The sequence below is a fragment of the Juglans microcarpa x Juglans regia genome, chromosome 2D (assembly GCF_004785595.1).
Source record: "Juglans microcarpa x Juglans regia isolate MS1-56 chromosome 2D, Jm3101_v1.0, whole genome shotgun sequence".
In the NCBI taxonomy this organism is placed as follows: domain Eukaryota; kingdom Viridiplantae; phylum Streptophyta; class Magnoliopsida; order Fagales; family Juglandaceae; genus Juglans; species Juglans microcarpa x Juglans regia.
The window spans coordinates 24,055,562-24,071,252 of NC_054596.1; the positions used below are offsets into that span (position 1 = coordinate 24,055,562).

Consider the following 15,691-nt stretch of genomic DNA (forward strand, 5'->3'; position numbering starts at 1 on the left):
TTCTATGTCAGTATGTAGTTATAGTGAATAAGTTATTGTACATATATTACAATATAAAAATATAATAATATGCAACTATCAGTTATATATAAATAATAGTTCTAAATTGTAATGTGTATTATCATTTTTATACTATAATAGAAATCATATTGTATAGATAAATACTATTAACAACTTACATTATGATATGTACTATAGATATAAATTATTGCTAATTAGTTAAAATTAATTTGGTAACTGTTTCTCCAGCCATTCATTTAATAATTATATCAATAAGCTATAATCTATATAAGGATAAAATATATAATATCTACCATTAAAAAATTATAGCAAAATATCCTATCCTATACACACTTTGGAAATATAAATAAATATATTAAATAAGACAAATTATAAATTAATTAATTGTTAATTAAATATTTAAAATGTAGCTTACATTTAATAAATGAAAAATTCTATACACCATACTACTATCTCACTTTCATCTCATTAAGTAAAATGTATCACATTTATCACTATTAAATGATCATTTATTACATACTTATTTATCATCTAATAATGATGAATGTGCGACATACTACTTAGTATGATTAAAATACAGTAAGAATGTAGTGTCTAGCATTACTCTTTTATATACATTATATATATATAATGCATATAAAAAACTTTAAAACAAGCTTTAACAAGCCAAATCGAGTTTGTACGAAATTTGTTCACAAATGTAAACCGAATCGAGCTGAACTTATTCGAATTTGACTTATTTAATATTGGAACCAATATTAATATTAAGAATGTCTTTTTATTAAATAAGCTTAATTTGAATCGAATATATAACAACTACCTCGATTTATTCAAACACTGTTTACACGTCATTAGTTAGTCCGAGGGAAAAAAAGGAAAAAAGAATACCATCATTAAATGCGCCTATTATGAACGTTAATTGCAAAATCATGTGCCCATTTTATGGGCCCTTCTAATTCTTTTACAGTGATGCGTCAAATATCCAGAGTTCAATCCACATCTCTAACATCAGCGACTGCATGTGCTTCCTTGGACATGTCCCCAACCACCACAACCGCCTTCTTCAACTACTTCAAGCATGCGTGGCCCTGCCATCTCTCGGTATAACAAAACTCGTCCACGCCCTCACTATCACAATGGGTTCAGTCCCAAACAAACCCATCTTCCCTTACAACAATATCGTATCGTTGTATGCCTCGCTCGGCGAACTATCATTTGCTCGTAAGTTGTTTGATAAAATGCCCTACAGAAATGTCATCTCTTACAATACGATAATTGGGGCTTATAGTAAAGATGGGGATGTAGGAGAAGCTTGGAATTTGTTTTCCGGGATGATGGGTTGTGGATTCCGGCCAACACAGTTCTCGTTGAGTGGGTTATTGTCGTGTAGAGCACTGGATCTTTATCGCGGTGTTCAGTTGCAGGCTTTGGTGATAAAGAATGGACTGTTTTATGCTGAAGCTTTTGTGGGCACTGCTTTGTTGGGCTTGTTTGGGAGACACGATCGTGTGGAAGAAGCAATCGTTGCATTTGAAGATATGCCTTGTAAGAGTTTGGTAACATGGAATTCAATGTTGTCTATCCTTGGTCATCATGGGTTTGTTGAACATTGTGTTTTTTTGTTCCGAGAGCTTATGACGGTTGAGTCTGCTTTGTCTGAATGCTCTTTTGTTGGTGTTTTGTCTGGATTTTCATGCGAACACGATTTGGATTACGGGGAACAAATACATGGCCTAGTGATTAAAAATGGGTTTGATTATGAAGCTTCTGTTGTGAATTGTCTTATCAATATGTATGTGAAATGTACTGACATATTCTCTGCAGAGAGAACACTCAAGACGATGCCCATTTGTGATGTTGTATCTTGGAATACAATCATTGGCGCAGCGGCAAATTGTGAGAGACCTGGAAAGGCATTGGAACTCTTTTTGGAAATGTGCTCGAGTGGAGTATTCCCTAGCCAGTCGACGTATGCAAGTGTGATTAACTCATGTACAAGTTTGGAGATTCCAATATACGGAGAATTCATCCATGCCAAAACAATCAGGAGTGCTTTGGAATCTGATGTTTATGTGGGTAGTGCATTAATTGACTTTTATGCTAAATGTGATAAATTGGAAAGTGCCCATCGTTGTTTCGATGAGATATATCAGAAGAATGTGGTTTCTTGGAATGCTCTAATTTTGGGTTACTCAAATAAAGGCTCTTCCACTTCTATGTTTTTCCTACAAGATATGCTGCGATTGGGCTACCAACCTAATGAGTTCTCTTTTTCGGCTGTTCTTAGGTCATCGATTGCATTGGAACTGAGGCAGCTACATGGTTTAATTATAAGAATGGGCTACCAGAATAATGAGTATGTATCAAGCTATCTCATTACCTCATATATAAAAAACGACATCATATCTGATGCCCTGGTCTTCGTTACTGCTTCTAATGATCCACTCTCCGTCGTACCGTCTAATATTATTGCTGGGATTTATAACAGAAATGGTCAATACAATGAAACAGTAAAGTTACTTTCTCTACTTGAAGAACCTGACATTGTATCTTGGAACATAGTGATTGCAGCTTGTGCTCGCAACAATGATTACAAGGTGGTGTTTGAGCTTTTCAAACACATGCACATGGTTTACATGCATCCAGATGGTTACACGTTTGTTAGTCTTCTGAGTGTGTGTGCTAATATTTGCAACCTTGCTTTAGGAAGTTCTGTTCATGCTCTCATGACAAAGAGGAATTTCAATTGCTGTGACACATTTGTTTGCAATGTGTTAATCAATATGTATGGAAAATGTGGCTGCGTTGAAAGTTCGATAAAAATCTTTGACAAAATGACAAATAAAAATCTCATAACCTGGACGGCTCTAATTTCTGCCTTTGGACTTAATGGTTATGCTCAGGAGGCATTAGAAAGGTTCAGAGAAATGGAGTTTCTGGGGTTCAAGCCTGATAGGATGGCTCTCATTGCTGTGCTTACTGCATGCAGACATGGTGGGTTAGTGAGAGAAGGGATGGAGTTGTTTGGACAATTGAAGAACTATGGAGTTGAACCCGAAATGGATCATTACCATTGCATGGTGGACTTGCTGGCTAAGCATGGACATGTTAGGGAAGCAGAGAAAATGATTCTCAGCATGCCTTTCCTGCCAAATGCAATTATATGGCGTAGTTTCCTTGAAGGCTGTAAGAGGCAAGAAATTGCAAAGGACCACAAACAATGGGACATGTAAATTAGGATCAGCTCAATAACACATATCCTGGAGAGGTAATGTCACTGTTTATTCGTGCAGACGAGTTATGCTTCTCATCTCTGCTGTTAGGCCTAATGTCTGCAATTCATCAGATACTACACGAAAAGATATATTCTTGGGAGGATAGATGATTTTGGCTAGTAAAGGCCAGTCTGTGGACTCTGTGCTCCGCTAACCTGGATGGAAGCCAAACAGAGCGGGGAAACAAATCAAAGGATGTTTCTGTCTCCTTGCTCGATATGAGGATTACCTTTCTGTTATATACATTCTGATGATATATGCTCTGCAGGGTACAGGTTTACGATGTCATGTCAATAAATTAAGAGACATCAATTATCCATACTTCTCTTTGATTTGTGACATCCATAACACCTTACACTTTAACCCATCTTCTGTTCTTCTTACCGTGTATTGGCCAAGCGTGATCCTCCCTCCTCCCCCCACTTAAGATAAGAGGCTGTCTCTTCCGTATACTCTAGATTTCAAGGCACCGGGGTTCTATTTATGTCATCCATCTTCCGAGGCTGTTGAAGTCATTATTAGGCTTATGCCTCTAAGACATCCATCTGGTATCTCTTCAGCTTTCACATTTTGATCCTCCTCTCAGGCTAGATCGGTGCTTGCAGTGGAAAATTGGAGCCATTCTTCATGCAAGTTTCATCATTCAACACTGTAGTTAAAGGCTTGAGGAACCTTGAATTGGCAAAATGCCGAATGTGTTTTCATTAAAGGGTTCCAAAGATGCTTCGTGAAAGAGGGTGCTGCTTGTGATAGATAATTATTATAAAAAAGTATGAGACTATGAAAGCAAAGGCAGAAAACAATTGTTTTGGATTTATATCTATATATTTTATAATTTTCGAAGTATGTAGCTTTACTCCTATGAAACCAAATCATCCACTCATCATTTAAGGTCAATTAAATAAATATGTCATCACGTTAAACTTATTAAATTAAAAAACATTGTGTTCAATAAAATTAGTAGTTTTTTTTATTAAAATTATTAATCTTTTAGTTTTCTTAGCAAATACTTTTTTGTTTCTCAACTTTATGCACTTCACTTTGGCACAATTTAGAAATAACTCTTGTTCTCTATTTACTCAAAACAAAATTTGTAAAACTTCTCGTTATATATAAACATAAACCAAAAGAGATTAAGATTAGGGGTGTAAGTTTGGACCGGAAAACCGGACCGGTGCGGACCGGACCGGTTGGACAAATTTTGAACCGGTCCGGTCCGGGACCGGTTCTTGTAACCGTAAAACCGGCTAGACCCAATCCGGTTCCGGTTCCATGGTTTCCAAGATCAGACTGGATCAGACCGGCCAGGTTGGAAATAAAAATTAAAAATTAAAAGTTATATATATATAAGTTTTATATAAAATTAATATTATACAAAATATTTCTTATATACAAGTTTTATATATAATATATAATTATATATGAAATAATTTCATATTATAATTTAAAAATTATAACATAAAATGTTAATCTTAAATACGAACATTTGTAATTTGTTTGATCATATGTTATTAATATAATTATATATAAGATAATGTTATTATAATTTATAAAATAAAATTTTAATCTTAAATGTGAAAATTTAATTTATCATATGCTTTAAACATAAAATATATATTTAAATTATTAATAACATTTTATAGCTATACTAATATATAACTAATTATACTGATATATTATATATAGCTAAATAATCACTATACTAAATAATCACATATAAAATAATGATATAGTAATTAATTAATACTAATTACTATTACTAAATTACTATACTAATACTATCACTATAATAAATTACTATACTAATACTATCACAATAATAATATCAATAATATAGTTATAATAAATTAAACTCACTATAACAATTAACAAATACTAATATAACAATTAACAAACTCACTATAGCTATAGTTATACTTATAATCTAATATAGACTATAGTTATACTTATATTATATAGCTATACTAATATATAGCTATACTAATAGTATAATATTAATACTATTATATAGTCTAACTAATACTAATAATCACATATAGACTATAGTTATACTTATACTAATAGAGTTATACTAAATCACTAAAACTAATACTAATATATAACTAATACTAATATATGATTGCAAAAAAAAAAAAAAAAAAACCTAATACTAATATATAGCTATACTAATAGTCTAATATTAATACTATTATATAGTCTAATATATTATTTAGCTATACTAATATATAAGTCTATAATTATTTAACTAATAGTCTAATACTAATAGTCTAATATAGACTATAGTTATACTTATACTAATATAGCTATACTAAATCACTAAAAGTTTATAACTAATACTAATATATAACTATACTAATAGGCTAATATTAATACTATTATATAGTCTAATATATTATATAGCTATACTAATATACAAGTCTATAACTATTTAACTAATAGTCTAATACTAATAGTTTAATATAGACTATAGTTATACTTATACTAATATAGTTATACTAAATCACTATAACTAATACTAATATATATAATATAACTATACTAATAGACTAATATTAATACTATTAATCTATTATATAGTCTAATATATTATATAGCTATACTAATATATAAGTCTATAACTATTTAACTAATATTAATAGTTTAATATAGACTATAGTTATAGTTATACTAATACAGTTATACTAAATCACTATAACTAATACTAATATATAACTATACTAGTAGGCTAATATTAATACTATTAGACTAGTCTAATATATTATATACCTTTACTGATATATAAGTCTATAACTATTTAACTAATACTAATATTTTAATATAGACTATAGTCATATTTATACTAATATAGTTATACTAAATCACTATAACTAATACTAATATATAGCTATACTAATAGACTAATATTAATACTATTAGACTATAGTATATTAAATGTATTACAAATATTTATATATAGTTATATTAAATCACTATAGTCTATTAAATGTATTATATTGAAAATAATATCATTTAAAAAAAAACGCATCGAAAATAATCAAATATTAATTAAATAGAAAAACCAAATGGCGCCGTTTTCATGACAATTAAACGGTTAAACACTTAAACCCTAAAAACTAAAATTGTCTCTCGTCTGCCGTCTCTCACGCAGCTCTCGCTCTCGTCTCGCTCAGTCGCTCTCTGCTCTCAACTCTCCCGTCTGGCCGTCTCTCACTCTTTCGTCTCTCAAGTTCTCAACTCTTTCATTTGAGTCGTCTCTCACTCTCAATTCTCCGGTCTCTCATTGAGTCACTCTCTTGTCTCTCAACTCTCCCGTCTCTCACTCTCAACTCTCCCGTGTCTCACTTTCTCGTCTCTCAACTCTCTTGTCTGTCGTCTCTCACTCTTTCTTCTCTCAACTCTCTTGGTGTCGGCCAGTCTCTCTGCCGAATCTGCCCCCTCGGTAAGTTTTTTTTTTTTTTGAAATTACATATTATTATATTAAGATTTTTGTGATTGGAGTTTGTGAAATTAGGGTTTTTGTAATTGGGTTTTGTGATATTGGGATTTTTGTGAATCTGTAATTGGATTTTCAGTTCTGTGATATTAGGGTTTTTGAATCCGAAATTTAGGATTTTTGTGATTGTGTTTATTATTGTGTTTGTGATATTAGGATTTTGTGATTGAGTTTGTGAAATTAGTTTGAAATTATGATAGATAATATTTGTGATATTAGGGTTTTTTAAATCCGAAATTAGGTTTGTGAAATTAGTAAATTACATTGATATGGTTTTGTAATTTTTCTACTTGAATAATATCTGTGTAGTGTGGCCTAAAATTAATGTTTATCAATTGGGGTTGATAAACAAATGTTTATCAATTAAGTTAAAACAGATTTTTTTTAATAAAAGTATAAAACAGATTTTTTTAAATCAGTTTTTTTTTTTTTTTTTTATTTTTATTTTTTATAAACAAATTTTTAATGACAAATTGTGAAACTTACATTTTAAAAAAACGGGAAAACCGGACCAGACCGGACTGGAAACTGGTAAAACCGGAAGTACAGGTTTAGGAGGGTAACCGGTGCGTAATCGGTTTTGAAAAATACAAAACCGGTGCATACCGGTTCGGTCTTAGATTTTGTCAAAAAGTGGACCGGACCGGACCGGTTACACCCCTAATTAAGATGATTGAAAATCAAGTTTCTGAACTGAAATTCCATGAAATTAAAGATTTTATTGATCCTATACTCTATGAAAAATGGAGTTAGCTCGAGAAATTCATTTTTCTTGACATTGTGAAGACGAAGTTTTCCACTCTTTAGCTATTTTAAGTGGTTACAATAGAGTGGGTTTTTCTGTCAATTTATGTGTTTGGGGTCTTTATGTTCTATATTTCAACCTTAGGGACATGTAGAGAGAAATAAATGCCGCGTTCAAAGCGAATTTAGAGTTTGGAATTGAATGTGACCATTTGCCCTCAAGTGCTTCTGTGTTCTTCCCATTCTATTTATGCATAGCTTACTGATCATTTTGATATGAAATTATTGCTTTACACGTGATGGTCATTAATTAGCTTTCTCAAGCTGCACACACCTTTGTGGTTGTTTAACTCATTGACCCTTATGCTAGTTGAGAGAGTTGGCTGGAGAACATGTTTTTCTTGGTGTTATTTGGTCGAAATTATCCTCTCCTTAGCTACTTTATGATTTATGAAGTTAAGATAGTTTAGGACTGTAATCAGCCGAGCTCAGTATCAAGCTAGTCTTTGGTTTGCCGAGCTCGGCTTGACTCAAAATACCCGAGCTCGAGCTCGAGCTCGACTCATAGAGTTCTAACTCTTACATCCTAGTCATTACTTCGTAAACCATTACTCTAAACCTCATTTCACCTCAAATATACTTGCTTCTCCTCTTTCTTCATCAATCCACCCCCGAACCATTCCTCAAAACTCCCCAAATGGATCATACCTAACAAGATAATGATTCTTTGATTTCTCAAACTAAAGCTCTTTCATGGCAGGATCTCAACCTTGAACCTACTATTGAAACTACCCAAAGAACTTCTAACCCTGCTTTGGTAGGATGTCTGGTAGCTGCCCAACCCTTGAACCTCTTTGCAATGCATGCTAGTACCAAGGCAACATGAAATTTTGTCTCATCTTTTCTTATTGCTTTACACGTGTTGGAGGCAAATCTCTTTTTATTTACATTTCAATCCTCCCATGATAAGCATCGTATTCTCAACCAAGCCTCTCGGGATTTTAGAGGCTACTTACTCATCCTTAAGCCTTTGCCCCTATTACACTTTGCAAGAAATATGTCTCAACCATGCAGCTTTCTACACTAAGATCCATGGCCTCTTTCTTGAACTTATTGTAAGAAAGGGGCACCCATAGTAGACTCCCATAGTAGGCACCCATTCTCCTTCTCTTGGGGGTTATGAAATGGCTCTTAAGCCACTTCATGAGCCTTGATGGCCAGCTGGGGGATTACACTTAGAGGAGCTATTTACATAGCCCCTCCTCCATTTGGATGAGACACTTGCATCACAAACAAGTACTCACTCTCAAATAGTTCTCTCTAGTCCTGACATCTAGGCTGTGGAATATGTGAGTGTTGCTCTGATATATTACCATATAACACACTCTACCATCGTCGGGAAGATTACGGATGAGCAACAACGACGACGAAGAATCTATGGAACAACTGCACTAGATCCAAGATATTTCCGATGAGGTATTATCACATCCATTGTGTACTTTGATTCTAACACTTATGAATATTGATAATGCAACCAGAATAGGTAAGGCTCTCAGTAACTTACTGGATGTCAAAGAAGACACTTTATATATATGGGATTGCTTGTAGAAAGTTCATCAAGATCCGAGTAGATATTGACAACACTCATCCCTTACAACAAGGTTTCCTCCTTCCAAGAGCTCTAAAAATTGAAACTCAGGCCTCTTTCAAATATGAGAGACTCTCATATTTTTGTAATGTGTGTGGACATCTAGGACACACTTAACTTTTCTGCACTTTCCTCAAAACTGTAACAAACCATCTCCCTTTTGGTCCTTGGTTACATGCATAAAGTTCTATCTCAAATAGACAAGAGTTTAATCCCCTTCAATCTCCTCCAATAGTGGTGCAACAAACTTCAAGTCACACTGGGGGACCAGCCATACTCTCCAATCCCCATCATCCTACCTTCATAAAACTGCCTCATGAAGCTCTCAATAGTGTGCAAGGGAAAAACAATGTAGCAGGCTATAGCTCAAGCTCCATGGGAAATCCTATCTCTACTTTAAACTTCATGTCTACCGCCCCATCTCTCAATGGGAATTCAATCTCCATTGTTCCTAATTCCCATGGAAGTCTCCTGAAGGACCCTCTTCTAGCTTAATCTAGTGCGACGATCCAACACACAGACCATCACTTGAGCTCAATAGCATACATGGCAAAGGGTTGTTTGTTCACAACTTCTACTCAGCTACATTTAACTCCTCAACACCTAGTAATGATCAACCGTCCAGTGTAGGAATTTAATTGTATTCCTCGAGTCCCCAAGAATCAGTAGTAGCCCACTCCTTTCATCCTCCTAACTTCACATCAATCGAACCTAATAACTCCATTTATACCCCCTCAATCTACTCCTAGTTTATCCCATAACCACGTGGCTAGACAAGCTAACATGAATCCTCAATGTTCTGTACAAAATCCATCTCTCTGGCGCTCTTAATGCAGACATCCTACCTTTACATCCACCTACACCCAACTTTGCTCCAAGCCCAATGTTTTTCAGCCCACCAAAATGAGTCCACCCCCCATTTCTTTAATCCTCAACTTCAAGCCTCCTTAATAAACCCAAGTGTCTACCACGTTTGTGAGGACCACACCAAAGTAAGGGAAGAGATCCCCTCGGAAGGATGAAAGGTGGATGACGAAGAGATAGCCAGGTGAGCAAAGTGCAGCTAGTCCATGAGAAAGAAGAGCGGCGGACGAGCGGCACTATGTAGAAACTTGCTGGCATGGTTCAATATCAGGCAATAGAAAACTCTTCACCATGCACGATGTGGGAAAATGATGTTTTGACCATATTAGGGTGAACAACGGGGAAGGAAAAGCTCGCTATAGACGAGGGAGTGCTCCAACATAACGCAGAAGTTCTCGGAGGGTGGCAGGTGTCCTACACAGAAAGAGGCCCATATTCTGTAAGAGATGTCACGTTTGGAGTGAGCCTACGGAAAAAATGATTATGGACCTGTAGGTCATATCGTCTCAACTCAAAGGTATGGTCCAGCGCCACGTGGAAGACCCTTATTAGGGGTAGGATTGTGAGATTGGACCCAAGACAAGGTGTAGAGGATGTGCATGCCTTGTCCCCATTAACCTTTGCCATCCTTCAAGGCCAAAAGGCAAACGGATGATTGAGATCGAGAGTCTCTCATTCAAGTATGTCTATAGTCAGACGTATGTCAGATCTGAGGTTGACAATCCCACAGTATAAAATGCATTGGATCAAAGCCAAAATCTCACTTTTGACATAAAAAAAGTGCTTACTTTGTCTTCCGGTCAGAGTCTTCAAGAAAGAAAGGGACTTCAAAGCTTGCAACGGAAGAATCGACACCAACGCTATTGTAATAATAAGAGTATTGTTCAAGTAGGTTAGCTCCTATGATCATAGTAGGAATGTAGGGTAAATGTTTGTGAGTATGTTATAAGTTCAGGATTTCCATATTCTATAACTCACCTCCTTCTTACATAAAAATATTTTTTTTCATTATATTTATCGGTTACCTTTATGCTGTGATTTTGAGATGATGAGTTTGAATGTTGTGATTTGATGATGATGATGATGTGATTTTCGAGTATTGAGTCTTACCGTGTGTTGATAATCATGGATGAGTTGAGGAGTCCCCTTGCCCTTCCTACAGCATGTTGCCGCAAATCTCATACGAGTAGAGTGATTCCTCGTGATGACTGGGAAGGAATGTCTTTGTATTGGCCTCATTTGATAACATGGGTAGAGAGAGTCCCGAGGTTGAGTGATTCTCCGAATTGAATGGGTTGGATTTAGTGATGAGCTCACAAGTTAGGCTGGGTAGAGTGATTCCCAGCGTTGAACGGGTGGAGCAATTTCCTGTAGTACTTATATGATAAGATATTGTGGATTTGATGTTGATTGACAAGAGAGTGTTTCCTTGCCTTAATAATGACTATGCATATATGAGACTTGCTTAGAGGGTGATTCTTCGTCATGCATAAACATGTGGTCATAGATTTATTTACATGAAACAGTGCATGCATATTCATTTTCATTGTCTCTCATTAATAGTACTGTCATACTAGGATCTCTTAGAAGTCTGAATGTGGTTGTCCCACCTGCAGTTTTCTTTACCGGAGCCGTAGTTCTTGATGCAGATTTAGCATAGGAAGAGTTTCTCGAGGAAGAACGACCAGTGTTGCCCGAGGTGTGAATACGAAGGCCCGCCTTTATTTAGCAGATATTTGTATTTGTTAAGATGTTTATTTAAGTTAGGCAGCAAATCATGTACTGCTTGTTGTATTTGATGTAAGTGATGAACTGATGATAGTATTTAAATATTATTTGGGAAGAAGTGACAATGACATGGATATTACTAATGAAGGTCAATTTTCTTATTGGTACAAGTCTCTGGTACATTTAGTATTACTCTCCAACTAATCCATTTACTTATGCCACTACAATTGATTTCACTTGGCGTGTCCTCAATTATTGAGAATATGCACTTAGTCTCCAGTAAGATTTTGGGTGTTGTGAACTAGTTGGCACCCCTAGCAATACTGATCTTCGTTGGACTCTTTACCAAGGAATGAGGGTGCCACAATGTCACTTCTCAAAGCCCATTGCCAAGCGGTACTTCAGAACCCAATCCATCCGTTAGCATCCATGTTCTACCACCATAACCAAAGCCCATTCGTGACTTGTATCCTTTCAAGCCAAAGCCTACCAGGCCTTTAGCCATTACTTCCTCCAAAACTTTCCTTGAAGCCTCTGAACCATCTACCCCTCAAGGTACTTGTCATGCCATGAAGAGATCAAGTATCTCCATCTCACTTGAAGACAGTAAGACATCGAAGAAGAAATCATCTCAGCAGATTACTTCTCTTCCGAGTGTAATCAAAGTGGCATCAGAAAATGATTTGCAGCTGGTTGCTGACTTTAATCTCTCTCCCCCCCCCCCCCCCCCAAAAAAAAAAAAAAAAAAAAAAAAAAGAAGAAACCACATTGGAAGCAATGCTTCTTGACAAACAATTGGGTTCTTTGGGCAAGGCTAGGAAACCTAAAGTCCAACAGCATTCAATTCTTGACCATAAACCATCTTAATCAACTGCATTTAAAAAATTCAAAAAAGCTGATGACATGTGTGAGGGTCCCACCAAACGCGAAAGGAGATAGACCATTCTTAGAGTTTAAGGAAAGACAAAGATCAGAAACACAACAATGGTCTAAAGAATCATCAGCAGGAGACACAGAGTGCAACTTGTCCAACATCTGGGCAAGTAAGCATCTTTTGAGATGTCGGTTGACATATCCCAGAGCGAGGTGGAGATGAGTATCTCGACAATGGCAGTCGAGCTAGAAAAGTAGTCTACCATGAGGACAAAAATGAGGAGCTGACGAGACTGGTGAGCTCAGGCGAGAAATGAGACCAAGGTGAGAGAGGATTACTTGCTCAAGAGGAGCAATAGTCAAGGACTGACCTAAAACAAGCATGGGGACTTTCTTAGACAACATGGAAGGATTGGGAAAAGTGTTAGCACCGTATGCAGAAGCTCACACTACATCTGAAAGGTCACATATGGGGTGGCTTTACAATGAAAAGTGAAGGCATGACAAGTCGTGTAGTCTGGACTCAGAAGTATTGCTTGACGCGACATGGAGAACCCTCATTCAAGGACAGACTGAGGAGTTGGTAGACTGTAGGGGTGTGCGGACCATACCCTAGTCACTTGTCTCTATCATCATGCAGTATGACAAAATAAGGATGATGAACTGCTATCCAAGCATACTTGGTGTAACATCCGGGCCGAGTAGGAAATTCACGTCCGAATATTTTTATGGATGAAAAGCTCACTTGGACTTTAACGAGTAGTTTTGAGAATAGGTTTTGGTTCCCAAATATTTATTTCGGCAATTTATGAGTTTTTTTTTTAAGATTGTTAATTAGGTTATTTTCAACTAATATTTTATGGACCAAGCATGTTTTATTTTATTTAGTTTTGGCCCGACAAGTTATGTAAATTTTTTTAGGATGAGTCGAGATCCAAAACTTAGAGAAAACAAAAAAACCTATGCTTTAATCCCATTCAAGATCCGGGACAAATTACTTTAGGCTAAAGAGGCCAAGCTTGTGGAAACAATACTCCTAAACTCCTCACATGCATGGTTACACGTCTATTTTTCCTGCACGTCTCTCTTTCCTTATTTTTCTCTAGGGTATTATCTGTTGTTTCCTATATATATTTACACGTTCATTGTCCTCAACCAAAATCGAGAATAGCCGTTTTATTTTTTTTTTTCTCTCTTTTCTCTCGGTTTACCATTACTACCGCACCATACCTTCAAGCAGCCATACACGGAGTCAACCTTGCACCCCAGTTTGCCGTCCAACACCATCACGGAAGCCCAAAATGACGTGCACCCTAGCCGAAACCGTAAGCCAGACCACCGTGAACCACTTCCACTGCCAAGCCCTTCCATGTCGCAACCCACACGACTGGCCCCTTGCACGACCGAAAACACTAGCCGAAGTAGAACCAACCACTGCAAACCTCCACCGGCAACCTCATGACCCGCAGATAAACCCCGAAAGAAGCCAACACTGCTCTGCTTTTGCATCAAGAAACAGAGTACTTCCGTAGCCAGACCATCTTTCCCAAGCACGCGTTCAACCACTGTCCTCGACAAAAACGGCCATAACCCGGCCCTACTACACCCTGCACCACCTTGCTACACTGCTGCCGGCTCAAACCACCACCCTCTCTCTCGGTAACACCTCCATGCACATGCCGTGTGTCAGTCTTTATTGCATGACTTTGTCCCTCTCTCTCCGTGTTTCTCTCTTTCACTCTCTCTCTCTTCCAGTGCTCCGCCGAGATCACCACTGCTACGTCGCTAAGCTTCTTGCCCCTTGCTGCGTCGCACACTGCCATGTGATTTCCTCCGTGAGTAAGCCCTACCATGCAAGTTATTTTGATTTACGTAGGTTTTTGTTAGTTTTTAAAGAATTAAATGAAATTACCGTAATACCCTTTAATACATGTTATATTAATGGACTTTTAAACTTTTATTATGTATTAGTACACTCTTATATAATTAGGATTACAGAAAATCACTTAAGTATTTTAACATGTTATTTAAGTAAAGATTTATTTTAAGAGCAAATAATATTGGTGTAATGTTGTTTTTACACTTTAGATATGATTTAGTCTATTTAAAAATAGTTATGGTTTATTTTAAAATATTTTGGGATAATTATATTATCTAGTATTAAACTTTATAAATTGTTTTCAATAATAAATAGGTCATACTTTTAAATGTTGTGGTCAAAGTTATTGAATCAATATTGATGATTTTAGAAAGTGATGATTCATAATTTAAGGTTATGAAATTTTAGGTTTTGAGGAATTAAATAGGTTATTTTAGAAGCTTAGGATTAGATATCGAAATATGAGATTAATTAGAAATTTACGAGAATTACGTGATTCTTTTATAGGTGACGATTAATTATTGTTCGACATTTTGAAGAAAATTCTGAAAAAGCTAAGTCCAGGTAAGCGGGGTTCCTATGCTAGAATTTGCATAAAAACAAAAATGAACTGAGGTTGATTTATGAAAATGTGCATTATATGTTTTGAAAATAAATGTGGAAATAACCTTAGTTATTTGTTTGTCATTACTCATTGAATTCTGATTAAAGAGAAAGCATTTTGTCATGACTGGGGTAGACATGAGTTTATTTTTGACATTTTATTTCTTATTTATGCAAAAATAGTGAATATAAAAATTTGTGCATAAATATTGTAAATATGCTTTGGATCTGTTTTGATTACGAAGATAATATGATTTTGTTCAATACTCTGTTTGGATAAGATGTGATTTCTAAAAACCTTTGGCATGACTCTTTGATTCTAAATTTAATTCTGTTTCCGTTCTGTTCAGTTACGGCCCTGCCATGGGTTATAATAGTAGATACGGCCCAACCACGAGTAATAATAGTGGATACGGCCTAACCACGGATTACAATAGTGGATACGGCCCAACCACGGGTAATAATAGTGGATACAGCCCAACCACGGGTTATAATAGTGGATACGGCCCTGCCACGGGTTATAGTAGTGGTCTCTATTTAGAGTGCACACCTTGATGACAGAG

At 35.8% G+C, this 15,691-nt stretch overlaps 1 protein-coding gene across 2 annotated transcripts; it reads left to right on the forward strand.

The window, feature by feature from the left end:
* Nucleotides 1-851: 851 nt before the first annotated feature.
* Nucleotides 852-3,615, forward strand: LOC121251017 (pentatricopeptide repeat-containing protein At3g58590). 2 transcript variants are annotated; one of them, XM_041150304.1, is made up of 2 exons: nucleotides 852-1,242; nucleotides 1,327-3,615. In XM_041150304.1, exons 1-2 carry the CDS (start codon nucleotides 1,041-1,043, stop codon nucleotides 3,252-3,254), a joined length of 2,130 nt encoding a protein of 709 aa, XP_041006238.1. In that variant the 5' UTR covers nucleotides 852-1,040; the 3' UTR covers nucleotides 3,255-3,615. The 2 variants fall into 2 exon arrangements, with proteins under 2 accessions (XP_041006238.1, XP_041006237.1); XM_041150303.1 differs by having other exon boundaries at nucleotides 852-3,615.
* The last annotated feature ends 12,076 nt before the right edge of the window (nucleotides 3,616-15,691 follow it).

Bases quoted from the DNA above. Each gene is read 5' to 3' on its own strand.
- LOC121251017 (XM_041150303.1), top strand. From the start codon at position 1,041: ATGTGCTTCCTTGGACATGTCCCCAACCACCACAACCGCCTTCTTCAA.